The sequence below is a fragment of the Camelus ferus genome, chromosome 11, assembly GCF_009834535.1.
Source record: "Camelus ferus isolate YT-003-E chromosome 11, BCGSAC_Cfer_1.0, whole genome shotgun sequence".
In the NCBI taxonomy this organism is placed as follows: Eukaryota; Metazoa; Chordata; class Mammalia; order Artiodactyla; family Camelidae; genus Camelus; species Camelus ferus.
This window is the reverse complement of record NC_045706.1, coordinates 26,092,371-26,108,211: the sequence shown is the minus strand read 5'-3', so window position 1 is coordinate 26,108,211 and position 15,841 is coordinate 26,092,371. Positions and strand designations below refer to the sequence as shown.

General features: G+C 45.4%; 1 protein-coding gene across 1 annotated transcript in view; it reads left to right on the top strand.

Moving 5' to 3' along the window:
* ABCC2 (ATP binding cassette subfamily C member 2) overlaps positions 1-13,549 on the top strand; it is a 56,810-nt gene extending 43,261 nt beyond the window's left edge. The window contains 9 exon segments of the mRNA XM_006182913.3: positions 1,017-1,172; positions 2,675-2,874; positions 4,351-4,477; positions 5,839-5,940; positions 6,364-6,507; positions 7,356-7,514; positions 8,461-8,627; positions 11,083-11,277; positions 11,924-13,549. Coding sequence (XP_006182975.2) covers positions 1,017-1,172; positions 2,675-2,874; positions 4,351-4,477; positions 5,839-5,940; positions 6,364-6,507; positions 7,356-7,514; positions 8,461-8,627; positions 11,083-11,277; positions 11,924-12,056 — 1,383 coding nt within the window. The 3' untranslated portion in view covers positions 12,057-13,549.
* The last annotated feature ends 2,292 nt before the right edge of the window (positions 13,550-15,841 follow it).

Below are 15,841 nucleotides of genomic sequence, written 5' to 3'. Positions count from 1 at the left end.
AGGGTCAAAAGTCTGCACAGAACTAATAGCTGTGGGGATTTCTTTTTTTCTGTCAACCCTGGACATACAGTTATTCGCATTCTGATATGACTTTGGGAAGGATAAATTAGACTCAGGAGTCATCCACTATTCAGGGCTCCCTAGGAAACTGTTTTCTCTTACCCAGTTTGGAATACTCCAGAGATAATTTGGGTTTACCTTGATACTCACATATTATTAATCCTAGAATTAACATAATCTAAAAATTAAGGCAAAGGAAACTCAAAATATAAGCAAGGCTTCCTGTGTGTACCAAACCCATCCATCCATCCATCCGTCCGTCCATCCATCCATCCATCCATCATACCATCCATTTGCTCATTTATTTGATATGATATGTAAGCACTATGGTGATTAAGACCCACCCATCATCTGTGGGTTCCTTGGTTAGAATAGTGGCCAGGCACGGATCACATTAAGTCTCCACCTCACTCCTGCAAAGAGCTCTATGCTCAGCAGAGGAAATAACTTCCCACGCAGAAGATGGTTCTTCATTCAGTGGTGGGTGACAGAGCTTGTTGACTGGAGCCTCCAAACAATTATTTATTAAACATGTTATGTGCCAGTCTCTGTTCTAGGTAATCAGCAGAATTAGAACCTGTGTAAAGTTAGAATAATTGAATTGGCTCAGGTATAGGAGGATTTACCTGTAAGGCTCTGTTAGCTTACAGTAGTTATATAAATTTGAAAAATGGAAATTTCACTGAGAAGAGTGAAATTCTATCACCAACTCTATTGAAAAAGGTGAAGGATGACTGCCAAATTTGTTTGGAGGGATTTAGAAAGATGAGGAAATTACAAAAATGAGCTTGGTTATTGGGGTGAGCAGAACAGTGTACTGCAAATGAAAACCATGACATGATTAAATGAAGGAGTTACTGGGAACCCAGAACTGAGCAAATTCCCTGCCAGAACCAAGAAGATGTAAAATGTCATAGGAACTCATTAGCACACTGTCTCTCCTTATGTGTCCCTAGGATATTTCCACAGTGGATGATACCCTTCCCGTGTCTTTGCGCAGCTGGCTTTTGTGCTTCCTGGGCATAATTAGCACCCTTGTCATGATCTGCCTGGCCACGCCAGTCTTTGTTGTCATCATCATTCCGCTTGGCATCATTTATGTGTCTGTTCAGGTAGGTTTGGAAACGGCTAGGTTTCCTTTTCTCTCTACTTACAAGAGCCCAAGCTCCTTCCTGAGACTCTTTTCTTTCTTGCTAGTTACTCTCTCCTCTCCAGCATCTTTGTCACTGAGCCATATATTAACATACCAAGGAGCCCCTGGGCCACTCCCTGAAGCTGAAGGGTCAGCCCTGATGGGTGCGGGTTGACAGCAAATCTCACCTTAACTGCTGCCCCCCTACAAGTTTACATGGGGCAGATTTACATGTGGATCCAAGACTACTTTGAGGTTGGCTCTAGATAAAGTCTTGAAGCTCAGTAAGACCCTTCACAGTGGCTAGGTCATTGGTTGCTTCTAGAAGAGCTGTGCTGTGGCTACTTCCCTGGTTGACTCAGGCTTATCTCCTTGGAGATGTCTCAGCAGGGGCTCAGTCTCTTTTCACTTCAGGGAAGTTCTCCTTCCACTGGGGTGTCTGTAGATGGCCTAGACTCAATTCCAGTGTGTTGAGGACACACGTTGCTTGAGAGCCAACCCTCACAGGAAAACTGGAGCAAGTGGAAGGGGCTTCATGATAAAAACCTGATGAGGAGAGGGAAGCTGTGGATAGAAGTTCTGTCCCACTGTTATCTTCAGGATGAACTGTGAGCCTTGAGAAAACAATTCTGAAGCCAAGGGCAGCCTTGTGGCCCCTGGTAAGGTGACACCCCCTGGTGTTTGTGTTGAGTTCCTCAGGTACATTGTCATCTCTGTTAGTAACAAACCAATGAACAGAGGCAGGATACTTGAGGAAACTTCCAGGTGTAACATTTTGAATTCTGACTCTCAAATACCCAGCTCTTCCCTGGTCTCAGCAAATCCTCTTGGAATCTAGTAGCACCACTATCCCATTCCACTGAACCTCCCACTAAGCCTTCACATCTCGGACAGCCTGCCTGCACTTGTGTGACATCCAGTTCCAGTTCTTAGACCCTCAACATTCCACACACCTCCAGAGTGATCTTTACCTTCATACGCCATCAAAGCACAGTCTTGGTCACTTACATGATTCTATTCAGTTTTTATCCAAACCTCAGCATACCTTTCTCGGGCCATATGTTGCCCATCTCCACTTTCCACACCCCTCCGTTCCCAGCTGCATTTATCAAATCCTTTTGGAGACCATTTTTCTAACTACTATAAAAATGTTATTTAGACAATGTGTGCAGGTTCTTGGGGAGCATATGGATTAGGCTGACAAAACTTACGTGGCTGGAAAATTCAAACCTCTAGGGCTATGGTATCGTGCCCTTACTTTCAAGTTGCTCTGTTCTCCACCAGCCCCAGCTCTTCCCACCATCCTCTTCCTCTGAGCCTCTCTCATCACTCCTCTAGTCAAAGATGAGACCTAAGGCCTCTTCTCCATTCAGATGTGGGCTGTGACCTCCATGTAAAGAATGTTGGGTCCTGGCCATGAAGGAAGAGGTCCAGCATATGTGACGTGATTGCATGACTGGTTCTTTACTTTTTTGGCTCCAGATATTTTACGTGGCCACTTCTCGCCAGCTGAGACGACTGGACTCTGTCACGAGGTCCCCAGTCTACTCTCACTTCAGTGAGACGGTGTCTGGTTTGTCTGTTATCCGTGCCTTTGAGCACCAGCAGCGATTTCTAAAACACAATGAGATGTCGATTGACACCAACCAAAAATGTGTCTTTTCCTGGATCACCTCCAACAGGTGAGGCTGCCCTTAGGTATTCCCCCCAAATATGTATTTTGGGGTTCTGCACGTTTGATATTAGTTGTGGGCTGGCAGGCTTGGCCAGTGATGTGAAATTCACTCTGGCCAAACATGACTGTTGTGTAAGTAGAGAGAAAGCATGAGCTTTGGAGTCAGAGGCTGGGTCCCTGCGCCTGCTCTGCCACTTACAAAACTGGGCAAACTGTCTTGACCCCTCTCAGGAAGATCTCCTTTGTTTTCACAATGGCTGGAACACAACCTATCTCACAGGCTTACGGAGGAAGTCACATGCCATCTGTGAGAATTTTGTAGCCCGGGTACTATACAAGTGCTCGGTGAACTGGATCTCCTCTGGTTGCTTCCCTGAGAATGGATGTGGGATTCTCCCCAGGCAGGACACTCCTCATAGGGTGGTGAAAGCAGCAGAGAGGGAGGGAGAGAGGAGAGCTGGGAATTTTTAGGTCGAATCAGTGATGACAAGAAATGAAAAGCTCGCATCCTGTGAGGTGACTCCAAGAAGAGTGAGCATTCTTTATTCCTCCAGCTTTATTCACCCTGGCAAGAAGTGGCATGTCCTTGGAGGAGGAAGGTCTTTTTCAGGAAGTGAAAACTCTTGGGTGGCTTCTATTTCGTCTTGAGGTGTGAAGGGCAGGCTAATGACGCTTAGTGTTATTTGGAATATGAAGAGGTCAGGAAATTGATTGTAAAGATTTTTTATTTCTTAGATACTTTCCAAGAAGGAAACAGGTATAAGTCAGTTTTCTCTAGGACTCCCCCCTTTTGTAAAATATATATCATATTTATTTGTACGTATGCTAGAATTATTTGTGCAAATTTATTTAAGTACATTTTACTTAGGAAAGTCAGTTTTTATAAATTATGTCAATCTACATACTATTCAGTTCTCTACAAAGCCCTGACATATCTCCCTGTGGTCAGCTCTCACCTAATTTCCCTCTTTCTCCAGCTTCTCCCTCACTTTTTTAAGGCCATGAAATCAGATAGAGTACATTGGACCTTCCTGTGGTGCTTATTCTTTATGCCATTGTTCCCCTGCCTAATCAAACAAAATAACTTGGAACATTTGTTGAAAATGCAGATTCCTGGAACCCATCTCCTGAATCTCCTGGGGAAGAGTCCAGGAATTTTTCTGCACAAATTTGCGTATTTTTAACAATTGCCACCGGATGATTCTTATCATTTGGCAAGTTTGGGAGACACTGAACTATAGGATTCCCTTAGTGTAGCAAACTCCTCTACTATCTTTAAAATGTAATGTAATTCATTTTCTAAAACCCAACTTATGAGGCCTTAGGAAATCATGGTATAGTCAAATTGAGGCACCTCCTAAGAACACAGCCCTACCAACTTGAGCCCTCTAAGAATGTTCTGTGAACACCTAGGTTGCTGGGTAAGGTAAGGAAGTGGACACCTGTTAGTGACACCTCTTTCTCTGGTTCTGTTGCCCTGCAGGTGGCTTGCAGTTCGTCTGGAGCTGATTGGGAACCTGATCGTCTTCTTTTCATCCTTGATGATGGTTATTTATAGAAAGACCCTAGATGGGGACACTGTGGGTTTTGTTCTGTCCAATTCACTCAATGTGAGTCTGAGGTTGGGAATCTGATTGAATTAGTGCATCATTCTTAAATGGAGTCTAGAGTGTACCATGGAGTCTGGACTTGTGATTCCTTTCTAGATCCAGAGGGACCAGGGGAGACTGAGATTCAAACCCTGGCTCCATCTCTTACTAATTGTGTAACCCACAGGCACACTCCTTACCCTTTCTAAGTGGGTACCAGTGCCACCTGGGAAAATGGACATAAATTTTGTTGCCCTTGGGAGTTAAAGAAGCAATTTCATATAATTCAATTTAGTAGTTTCCTATCTCTTTGCCTGTTTGCTTGATTATAGTTAAAAGAGAATAGATGAGTTTATTTTATAATATAGAAGTAGCCAGAAAGTCTTTTGAACAAATAACTTCTGCTACCGACAGGCTCTGTATAGTGCTGTTTTCAGTAGGAGTTAATAAGACCCAAGGTGATCATAGCCAGACACCCAGAAGGACTCTGTCATTCACCAGAATCACTGGGTTCCTTGTGCCATTGCCCTTTAATCTCCCCATCTCTAGGCTTATTATCCTAGGACAGATGGGACAAAGAATTGGACAACTATTAGATTGAACCAAACCAAAACATTCAAATATCAACAAATTCATATAGTTCAGCCTACACAAAGTGGTACTCTTAGTCCCCACCCTCCTGCGCTCTCCTCTCTCTAACCATCATGAGCTCAACAAAAATTCCCTGTGCATATGTGCCTGGCCTACGGGCCTTGCCTGAAAGAAGTTTGCATCTGAGAAGCTTGCATCTGAGTAACTCACTGATTCCCTGGACTTTAGACTGGCCCAGATCATGATAACTCTCTTCCTGGTGGTTAGATGTATCTTTGTAGTGGCAGGAAGGCCCCTGGGGTTTACTGGTATAAAGGAGGACAAGGGTCCATGTGGATGTCCCACTCTGAGGGTTGTGTTCTCATCCAAGCTGCTGTTAATTAATTGAGAGCAGACAGGAGGCAGCTTTTTGGAAGGCCTTTTCCTACCCTGTGTCTTTCCTTGTGTTTCCCCGTTGGTGGAATGCCACCCCTACCCACTAAGAGTTTTATAGGCAGGAGAGTTCAGGTCCCACCCCACCAATCACCAGCCTCAGCTTTGGCCCCAGGCCACTCCAAGTTTCCTGTGAGCACCACACAGTTGAGCACTTAATTGTCCTCCAGCCATTCCATGCGTTGGCCTCACTTCCTCCCACAAGGAGGTGCAGTTTGTCACTTACACGCTTCCTTGCTTTCTTGCAGAGTCTGGCATAGTACTGGGTACAAAGGCGGCACTAGATTGACCTTGTGGTTTGACTAGTTGAGTTGGTTTCTGAGCCTGAGATGATCTTTAGTCTTCTGGTTTTTCTGTAGATCACACAAACCCTGAACTGGCTAGTGAGGATGACGTCAGAAATAGAGACCAACATTGTGGCTGTTGAGCGAATAAATGAGTACATAAAAGTAGAAAATGAGGTAAGGAGGAATCAGAGGAACCCAGGGACAAGGGGGAAAAATGTGATTGCTTCCAGAAAGCAACTTCACTTGTTTGGAGATAATCAAGGGGGGGTCATAAAGGTTCTCTGAAAATCTTCCTTGCTCTAACTCAGAGGACGTAACTTCTTGAAATTTAAAGTAGGAAATGGTTTGGGGGAAGTCAGGTCCTGGGATGCAGGACTGGCTTCATTCTGGAGATCCACAGAGAAACAACCTTGTGGGATAGGATTTCTTTAATTGAATCATGTGGAACCTTCTGGAAGTACTGGTCTAGCTTAGTATATTCAATGCAGATGTCCACAGGCTGGGGCACTGCTACCCTGTTCTGTGACATGAGTCCCGTGGGGACTGATGAACGAGTTGTCACCAAGTAAAGCACTTCTCCTCCTGTCTCCTTGCCAGGCGCCTTGGGTGACTGATAAGAGGCCTCCAGAAGGCTGGCCCAGCAAAGGGGAGATCCAGTTTAGCAACTACCAAGTACGGTATCGGCCTGAACTGGATCTGGTACTGAGAGGGATCACTTGTGAAATTAAGAGCGCAGAGAAGGTAGGTGGAGCTGAAGAAAGGCCTGGATGTGAGTCCTTGTGGACACAGAGGTGGAGAGCAGTGGACTCTGGGCTTTCATTAACCAGGTGGGAGTGGGAGGTTCAGGACACTTCCTCTGCCCTGAGGAGGTGTAGGGACACAGTGCCACCACCAGAGGGCAGGAGATTGGCACAGGATTAAACAGGTTTACAGGGGGCTGTAAAGGCTTTCTTGCTCAGCCCTTCCCTGTGTCCCTGTTGGCCACCTCTACTATGGCTGACAGGGTTCATTTCCTGTTAAGGGCCACGGTGTGTAGAGGGGAAGTCAGGAGGCACCAGCCTGGGGAAGGAGCTGGGGGGGAACAGCAGTGTGGAGGTTGTCTCTGCAGAGAGAATGGCCCAGTTCTCCTGGTCTGCAAAGTCCTGCACCCCTCTATGGTGTTCTTGTTCTCTGAGGAATTAGGGTCTGATGTAGGTAGGACCAAAAAATATCTACATCATTCTGGGTGAGGATGCTGGGTCTGGTTCTCAGCTGATGGCAGGCCTGGTCCTGCCCTTTTCCTCAAGTCTAAATAAGAATTTTTAAAAGTCTATAATTTCCAAGAAGAATAATTATAACAATGACAGCTGCTGCTGTGTCCACTTCTAACAGTCACTGTAGTTCTCAGCAAGCAATGAGTTAGGAGTTAGGATGGGAGGGACATCTTTTTCTCAAATCTAGGCACTTTTTTCCCCACCAAAATCAATTTAACATCTTAGAGATGAAGTAGCCAATCACTGCCTTTTCCCACCTGTGATTGTGAATGCCCCAGGCTAATTTCCCCCAAGAATTATATGGTGGACCAACACGCAGAGGAATTATATTTACAGATTGGTGTGGTGGGCAGGACAGGAGCTGGGAAATCATCCCTGACAAACAGCCTCTTCAGAATCCTGGAGGCTGCAGATGGCCAGATCACCATTGATGGAGTAGATATTGCTTCCATTGGGCTCCACGACCTCCGGGAGAAACTGACCATCATCCCCCAGGTGAGCTCTAAAACTTGCAGTCACACACAGCTTGTTCTGGAGGAAACATGTGCATCTTCTTCTTGATGCACGTTTGTAGAGCAGTGTCATTTCTGCTGTCTGTGCTGGCTACCTAAGCCAGTTTCCTAAGACACGTTGCTTCCAGAACTTAAAAGATAAGTTTTGCGTTGTTTGGTAATCCATTTGTGTGACTGCCAGTATCTAACCGGTAGGTGGCAGCAACACAACAGAAGTCAAACAGAGCAGATGATTTAGCATTTCTATAGCCCATCACAGTTGGCAGGACCTTTGCAATCAGCATTAGCAGTTTTGCCACTGAAGCTTGAAACCATTAAGCTTTATACTCCCCATTTGATGTGGTTAAAAGAGAGGGGAGGGAATTGGCGGCAGGTTTTTGCCAGCAAGTGGAAAGGTTTGTGCATCAGCAAGAAAGGCTTCCCTGCAGCTTCTTCTCTGGACCTTCCCAAACCAGGACTGCTCTGGGGTGTGTGGGTCCTCACGAGAACCTGGCCTGCTCTGCTCGCTGCAGCAGGTCTCTGGGCTGGCTTTGGCTCGTCTGGTGTTTGCTGCCTTTTGATACACTCCTTTCTCCAGCCTCTTTAAAAGCATAATAGATTGTTCTGTGATTATTACCATCCCTCCATCTCCACACTGTGAGTTTTCATTTGAGGGTGTGGGACATTCCTCTTACCTTCTTAACAGATGCTGAGGCAAATCTGGAAATCATAAATGAATCTCACAAAAACACCAAGGCCTCCTCTCAGTGCTGTGTTTAGCTCCCCATGTTTAGCTCGATGCTTCCAGCAGGGAAACCATGCGGAAGCTTGACAACTAAACAGCGTTCCATCTTAGACCAGTCCTGCCACTTTCTTGGCCACAACGAGCTGCTGGTTCCTTTTCCAACATTAGCCCCAGTGACCCCCCCCCCTTGTCCCTTGACTTGCAGGATCCCATCCTGTTCTCTGGGAGCCTGAGGATGAATCTAGACCCTTTCAACAACTACTCAGATGAGGAGATTTGGAAGGCCTTGGAGCTGGCTCACCTCAAATCCTTTGTGGCTGGCCTGCAACTTGGCTTGTCCCACGAAGTGACAGAGGGTGGTGACAACCTGAGGTAATGGTTCAAAACCCTCTTCCCCCACAGGCCGTGGAGGAGGCGAGACCACTCCTCTCATTACTCATGCAACATGGTGCCTGGGCATCAAAGAATTTTCACTCCCAGGTCTAATTCCCACTTAATGCTTAAAACGAACCCACTGTGAAGATTAAAATAGATGTGAATGTGCTTCAAAACTCTTGAAAACCTTTGTTGGTCAACAAACCCTTACAAGACACTACAAACGTGAGCTTACAGATCCCATGTAGTGAGGTTCTCAGCTGCACTCTGCCATCAGGCTGGAAACCATCCCCGTGCCTGGTCCAGCCCCAGCAACTCTGATTTCATTGGTCTGAGGCAGTGACTGGACAGGGGCGTTCCAAAGGATCCCCAGGGGGTTGTATAGGCACCCCAGTTTGAGAAGCCCTGATCTAAGGGACATGTGGGTGATGGAGGTGTGGTCTGCAGGGTCCTTGGGCAATGCTGAAACACCATAAACTAGCACAAAGACTCAGCCCTTTTCAACTTTTCAAAGCGTTTCTACATACGTTAACACTTCACGCTTCCTGTCGGTTAACAAGTTGACTTGGCATTTTCTATACAACAATCTGTTTTTTCCCTCCATACACTGAAGGTCAGCTCTCAGCCAAAGCTGGTGGCTCAGGGGCGGTCTCACTGCAGCCCTGGGTGCCTTCAGTAATGGGCAGGGCAAGGACCATTAGCAGTTGGAGCTCAGAGAAGGAGGGAGGGCTCGGTAACTCAAATTAATGGACCAGCTGCTCTGGCTTCACCTGGGAACTCGGGCTTTAGTCGTACTATTTGGAATCCGCACTTTAGCAAGAGTCCTGGGTGATTTCTGTGCACATTATAGCACGAGAAGCCCTGCCTAGAAGGGTGATTCTTAAGTAGGCTGCACATAGAATCACTCAGGATACTTAAAATGTCCCAGTGCCCAGGCTGTACCCTAGACTGGTTGAATCAGGGCCCCGGGTGATTTCAGCAGGTAGCCCCAGGGATCACTTGTGAGCCTTGGTAGAGAACATCAGCAGGTTTGTTTTCCCTCAGCAACAGACCTAGGAACTAGCAGGACCGAAGTAGGTCTTTAGGACTATTAAACAGGCCATTCAGGCATTCAGGCAGTAAGTAAGTACATACTGAGCACCACTGGAGCTACAGAGGGAAATACTGCAGACACTCTCGTGACCTCCCCACACTTAACAGCGTGATGGGGAAAGACCCGGCTTGTGCGCCATTAAATGCTGCAGGTGTGGGGCCATGTGGGGTGCTCAGGCAGGATAATACAGGGGCCTTGACCCGTCTGCTTTCTAAGAACAAAACCCGTGTCCGTGCTGGGAGACACTTACGTGGCATTACCAGTGCCTTGATTTCAGACCTCGTTTGGGAGTGCTGAAACTTCAAATTCTCTGATCAGAGTTTGGAGAGCAATCAGCTTGGGGAGAGAGCCAGCAGCTGAAAGGCAAGTTGACGCCTCGGCAACAGCCTGTTACTGTGAACGAGCCAGGCAGGAGCTGGCTACGAGTTAGTTAGGTAAATAGTTTTGCAGCGTCTCTGCTCTTACATTACAGAGAAGAACTGGAAGTTCATCTTGGGTGACTTCTCATCTCCTGCAGAAATTCTCTTATGGAGAATTATAGAACTTTAGCCTAGCCACCCCTGTTTGATATGTTCCCTAACGGCCACAGCAGGAAAGAGCAATTAGCGAATTCCCGAATATTTCCTCATCACTTCCCAAAGCTTCTTTATGTAAGAGGGCCAGCGTTCATTATTGGCTTTTAGCAAATTAAAGCTATTTGCATTTTACAGACATATTCGAATTCCACATACATTGCATCTCACACCAAGACATCACGTTCATTAGATAGCTACTATCTCTAATCAAGGCAGAAGGCCTCGCACAAATAATCAGCCTTGAGACTATAATCACACATTAAAATACCTAATGGATTTGCTAAGGCCACTAAGAAGTGCCACTGGGCATCCGTGTGTGCTGTCACTCCATACTAATGGTGTCAAGCCAGATATTGCTGAAGTGAACTTGGTGGCATCCATCTTATTTTGAAACTTGATGGTGTACTGAGATATCATTGTAGCCAAATGCAAAGCACTATTCCTGGGCTAGTGTTTTCCAACCTGGTTAAACAAAAATGTCCTGGGGTGCTTATTCACAGTGCATGTTCCTAGCTCCTCCCCATTCTGACTGAGTAGAGTGAATACTTAATATGAATTTCTAAATTAACCTGTGGTGGGTTTTCCAAGTAATTGAGAAAGTCTGGAAAACATTACTCTCTGCAACAATGAACAGCTGGTGGAAGAGGCGAAGGCATTCTAAAGGGGAATTCAGGAGTGAGTTTTGAAAGCCTGATCTGGAACAAGAAATCTGCCCCCTACTCCCCATCCCAGCTCATTCCTTGGTCCCTAGGGGCTAATGCTTGGTTTCTCCCATTGGCTGCAGCATAGGGCAGAGGCAGCTGCTGTGCCTGGCCAGGGCTCTGCTTCGGAAATCCAAGATTCTGATCATGGATGAGGCCACTGCTGCAGTGGATATAGAGACCGATCAGCTCATCCAGACGACCATCCAAAATGAGTTCTCTCACTGTACAACTATCACCATTGCCCACAGGCTGCACACCATCATGGACAGTGACAAGTGAGTGGGGGGACAGCGCTTCATAGGCACACAACTTAGTCCTTTTGTTGACGTTAATAGCACCTGCCGTGAGATACCTTATAGTGGAAGGTTTAACCACCATCATTGTACTGACGAAGAAACAGAGGCTAAGAGATCTCAATTTGCCCAAAATTATACATCAAGCTAATGAAAGCCAACAGGCTTGTCATGAGGGTAAAATGGGAACCTATGTGTAACTCTTAACCAAGTACGGGAGGTGGAGGCCAAGACACGAGTGGTAGATAGTGAGCCACAGACCTTCCCAGCTAAACGGGGCCTCAGCTGCTCCCCCTGTAAGCGGAGCTTTCTGTTCCTTCCAACTCTGTGAGATTATATTCACAATGGGGGTAACAACAGTAATCTTGAAACTAGTGAGAACAGGCTCCTTTTTTAACCAGTATATCCTTAAACAATGTGTATCCTTAAAAAAAAAAAACTTATGTAAATGGACTCAGATTGCATATATTCTTAAACCGGTCTTCTGTTCAGTATTCCATGTGGATCTGTGCTGATGCAGGTAGCTGTGGTTCATTCATTCTCACTGCTTAGTAGCCTGGTATGAATGAACATAGTCCTGGTTTTCCTTATAAATGCCAGGATATGAGATTTTGCTTTCTTGTTTCAGGGTAATGGTCCTAGACCAAGGAAAGATTGTGGAGTACGGCAACCCCGAAGAACTGCTGAAAAACCCTGGCCCCTTTTATTCGATGGCCCAAGAAGCTGGCATTGAAAATACAAACAGCAGCACAGCATTCTGACAGCAAGTCCCACGGGGTAGAGAAGGGCTATTAGGATCATTGCTTATTTAATTTTATTTTTTGTGAAATATACAAAAGTATGCGTAAAACGTACGTTTTAAAGAAGGATCACTAGTGCATACCCATGTCCCCACCTCTTGAGATTTTTTTAAAAAATGAGGATTACTAGCTATATCAGAAACCTGATGATTTCACTTTGATCAAACCTCCTTGCTACCTACCCACCCTGCCAGAGAGAAACACCACCCTGTATTTTGTGATAAATTATTCCTTTGCTTTTCGTTTTAATTCTACCACTTTGTATGTATCCTTAAACTGTTTTTTAAACTCATGCAGTGTGGCCTGACTCATCCTGCGAGTATTCTTCTATGACTTGCTTCTTTTATACAGTATTGTAGTTGGGATTCATCCACGTTGATGCACGTAAGGAGGCCAGTTCACTCTTACTGCTCTGTGGTACAGCGGTGTGTGAATACACCACAGTTATCCATTTTATGTTGGTCAGCAGTAGGATTATTTCCAAGTCTTTTCTTTCTTTTTTTCCTGTTATGAACAATACTGCTATGAACATTCTGGTATATAACTCCTAAGATATTCGTGTAAGAGTTTCCTTAGGGTTTAATGTAGGAATAGGGGGTATGCATGTGTTTAAATGCATAGAGTAGGTAATACCAATTTAAGACATTTTTGTCAATCTGATAAGTATGATAAGAGGGGGAAAGGAGTATACAGTACTTTTTAAGTAAAATGAGCATAAAAGAATTTTAGGAAGAAAAATTACTTAGGACTACTTTGGTTCTCACTGAATTAAAAAAAAATAGGCTAATATAGAGCTCCTTTCTTCAACTCTTAACAGTCATGGACTTGGCTGACATGTTGGTAATCTCTTGAATGGACAGTCATCTTGGTCCTCACTATGACAGCCATCAGGCTATTCTGCCTGATAGCTGCAGTCACTGATTTCAGATCCACTTGTCCTGTGGATAATGGGCTCTGTCAGAGCAGCAGTCTTTGGAACATTTATTTGCTGCTCAAGCCCATGGCCACTTCTTCCTCACTGGGGAACAAAGGTGGTGTCCATCTGTAAAGACTGTTGAGTTGTCTTCTGGTTACACCTCCGAGCACAGATGCCTCTCCTGGTACTTGGTACTAACACCCTTGCCTGCTGGCTCCTTTGCAGGTTTGCATCCATCAGCAGGTAAACTGTGAACTGGCTTGTCAGGGTTTACATTCTGGCATCATAAAGATGCCTCCTAGTTCCAGAAATATCTGCGAGGCTGATACATTTATTAGTTCCAATCTGTAAACCAATTCCACCTTGGCTAGCCTTTCATTTTCCTCTATCAAAATGGCTAATTTTTCCCTGCATACTTTGCTTCAACATTAATGTTGGACAGAATCCTTTTGTTTTAGCAGGACCTAGAGTTAGGGGTATGATATAAGGGCCAAATCTGGCCTGCTGTTTTTATAAATAAAGTTTTATTGAAACACAACTATGTTCATTTGTTTCTGCATTATCTATGTCTGCCTTTGTATTACAATGGCAGAGTTGAGGAGTTGTGACAGACTGTATGGCCTGAAATACCTATTTACCATCTGGCCTTTTATGGGTAAGGTTTGCTGATTCCTGCTCCAGAATCAACAGTGTGGTCTGGACTGGATCATATTCCCATTCTCAGAAATGCCTCAAAAATGTCCTGTGGCTCCCTACCTGTGGTAGCTAGAACAATGGTCCCTAAAGATGTCCATGTCTGAATCCTCAAAACCTTGAGGATTTATCTTACATGGCAAAAGGGACTTTGTAGATTTTGATTAAGGCTACTGAGATGGGGAGATTATCCATGTGGGCCCAGTGTAATTACAAGGATCCTTCTAAGAGTCAGGAGGGCGGGTGTTGGAATGAAGATGATGAGATGACAGAAACGGACCTTTGAACATGCTAGCCTGCTAGCTTTGAAGATGGAGGAAGGGGCCACAAGCCAAGGAATACAGGCAGCTACAGAAGTTGGAAAAGGCAAGGAAACAGATTCTCCCCTGGAGCCTCCATAAGGAACCAGCCATACCGACCTTGACTTTAGCCCAGAGATTGATTTTGAACTTCTGATCCCCAGAACCATAAGATAATAAATGTGTTGTTTTAGGCTACTAAATTAGTTGGTTTGTTAAAGCAGCAGTGGGAAACTAATACAACACCATAAGCCCAAGTAGCTCTGATAAAACTACCCATAGTCTCCAACTAAAGTCAGTTTAAGAACTCATTGACCTTCACTGAACCCCACTGTAGCATGAGTTTGTAGAGGATTATGTCATCTTTTAAGCCCAGCTGTAAGTGGGTTTCAGTGCTCATGGCTGTCACCCCTTCTACCAAATTGCAAAGATCTTATTCAGCTTAATCCTATTTGGAGGTAATCTTTGGATCTCACCTGAGAGACTGCTGGAAGGTCCTTTGTTCAAATGAATCATGGTGATTCTGACGGCAGGTGGCGGCCATGACAGATCTGGAAGCTTTCACTCTTATCTGCTCTGATCCTGGACCTGGGGAATAGTTGCCATGGGAAAGGATTAGAGCTTGACTCCTCTCAAAGTCCCGGGGATGCCTAGGCACAGCAGTGCACAGGCAGTGCCTGTGACATGGCTCTGCTGAGTCTGCAGACCCCCTGGTCTGCTGCTGAATCCCACCCACCTGCCTGCTCCCCCAAAGTGTTCCTGAACAAAGGCATGGCTGCTGCCCTAACCAGAGTACTCGCTCCCACCACCGCACCACTACTTACCTCTGGGAAAGCACTGCTCCTTCAGGGTCACCTCTGAGCGGTGTTAAGGAAGATACCCCTATGTAGCTTGCAAAGTCTGCAATTTGTTGTGGAAAACTTCCTTACTGATACATGCAAAACACTCGTGCTGATCATTACTCACATTAATCACAGTGGCCTGGGTGAAACGAAGCAGCACAGACTAGAGACTGGAGATGATCATCCCTGTTCTGGCCTGAATGTCTGCCACACCTCGCCCAGGTGAAACGGTAAAAACTTCGACATGACGTACTAATAGATGGGAGAGTTTGGAATCCTGAGTTGTGTGTAGTGACTAGAGAGGATTTAGAAATTAAGTATATGATGCTCAAGGTTTCCTGGTCCTCAGCCCTAAGGTTCTAGAACTGAAAACACAACTCACAGCATAACTGTGTTCTTTTAGAGCCTGTCTGTATTCCTGACCCTGAAACAAAACGCACACAGAGTTCCAGCTTCACAATTACAATAGGGTGACACAAAATTCTATCTTTATTAAAACCATGTACTTTCAGAGCTCACAGTTCACAGAAGTTTGTAGGATCATCTTATTTGTTCTCACAATAATCTTGAGGGAGGCCCGAAATCTACACGTTTCAGATGAGGACAGGGTCCCACCACCACTCCCTGTTCTCCAAGGACACTTGCAAAGAAAGCACCACTGACTACTTCCAGGCAGGAAAGGGAGAAAATTCATGACAGGAAGCAAGCAGGCAAACAGGATTTGGAAATTTTCTTCAATAACATTTTCTTCTGTTTGTGTCTGAAACATCTGACCCCTCCTCCTTCCTTGGTTTTTGTAACAGGAGTTCCGACAGTAGAAAGTTCTATTAAAAAAAAAGAATTGCCTGTACAGGTGCTTCTCAAATTGAACAGGCACACAAATCAGCTGGGGACCTTGACTCAGCAGGCCTGGGATGAGGTCTGCATTCCCAGCGAGCTCCCAGGTGCTAGAGATGGACTGAAGCCCACACTTGAAGAAGCAAGACCTAGCAGAGA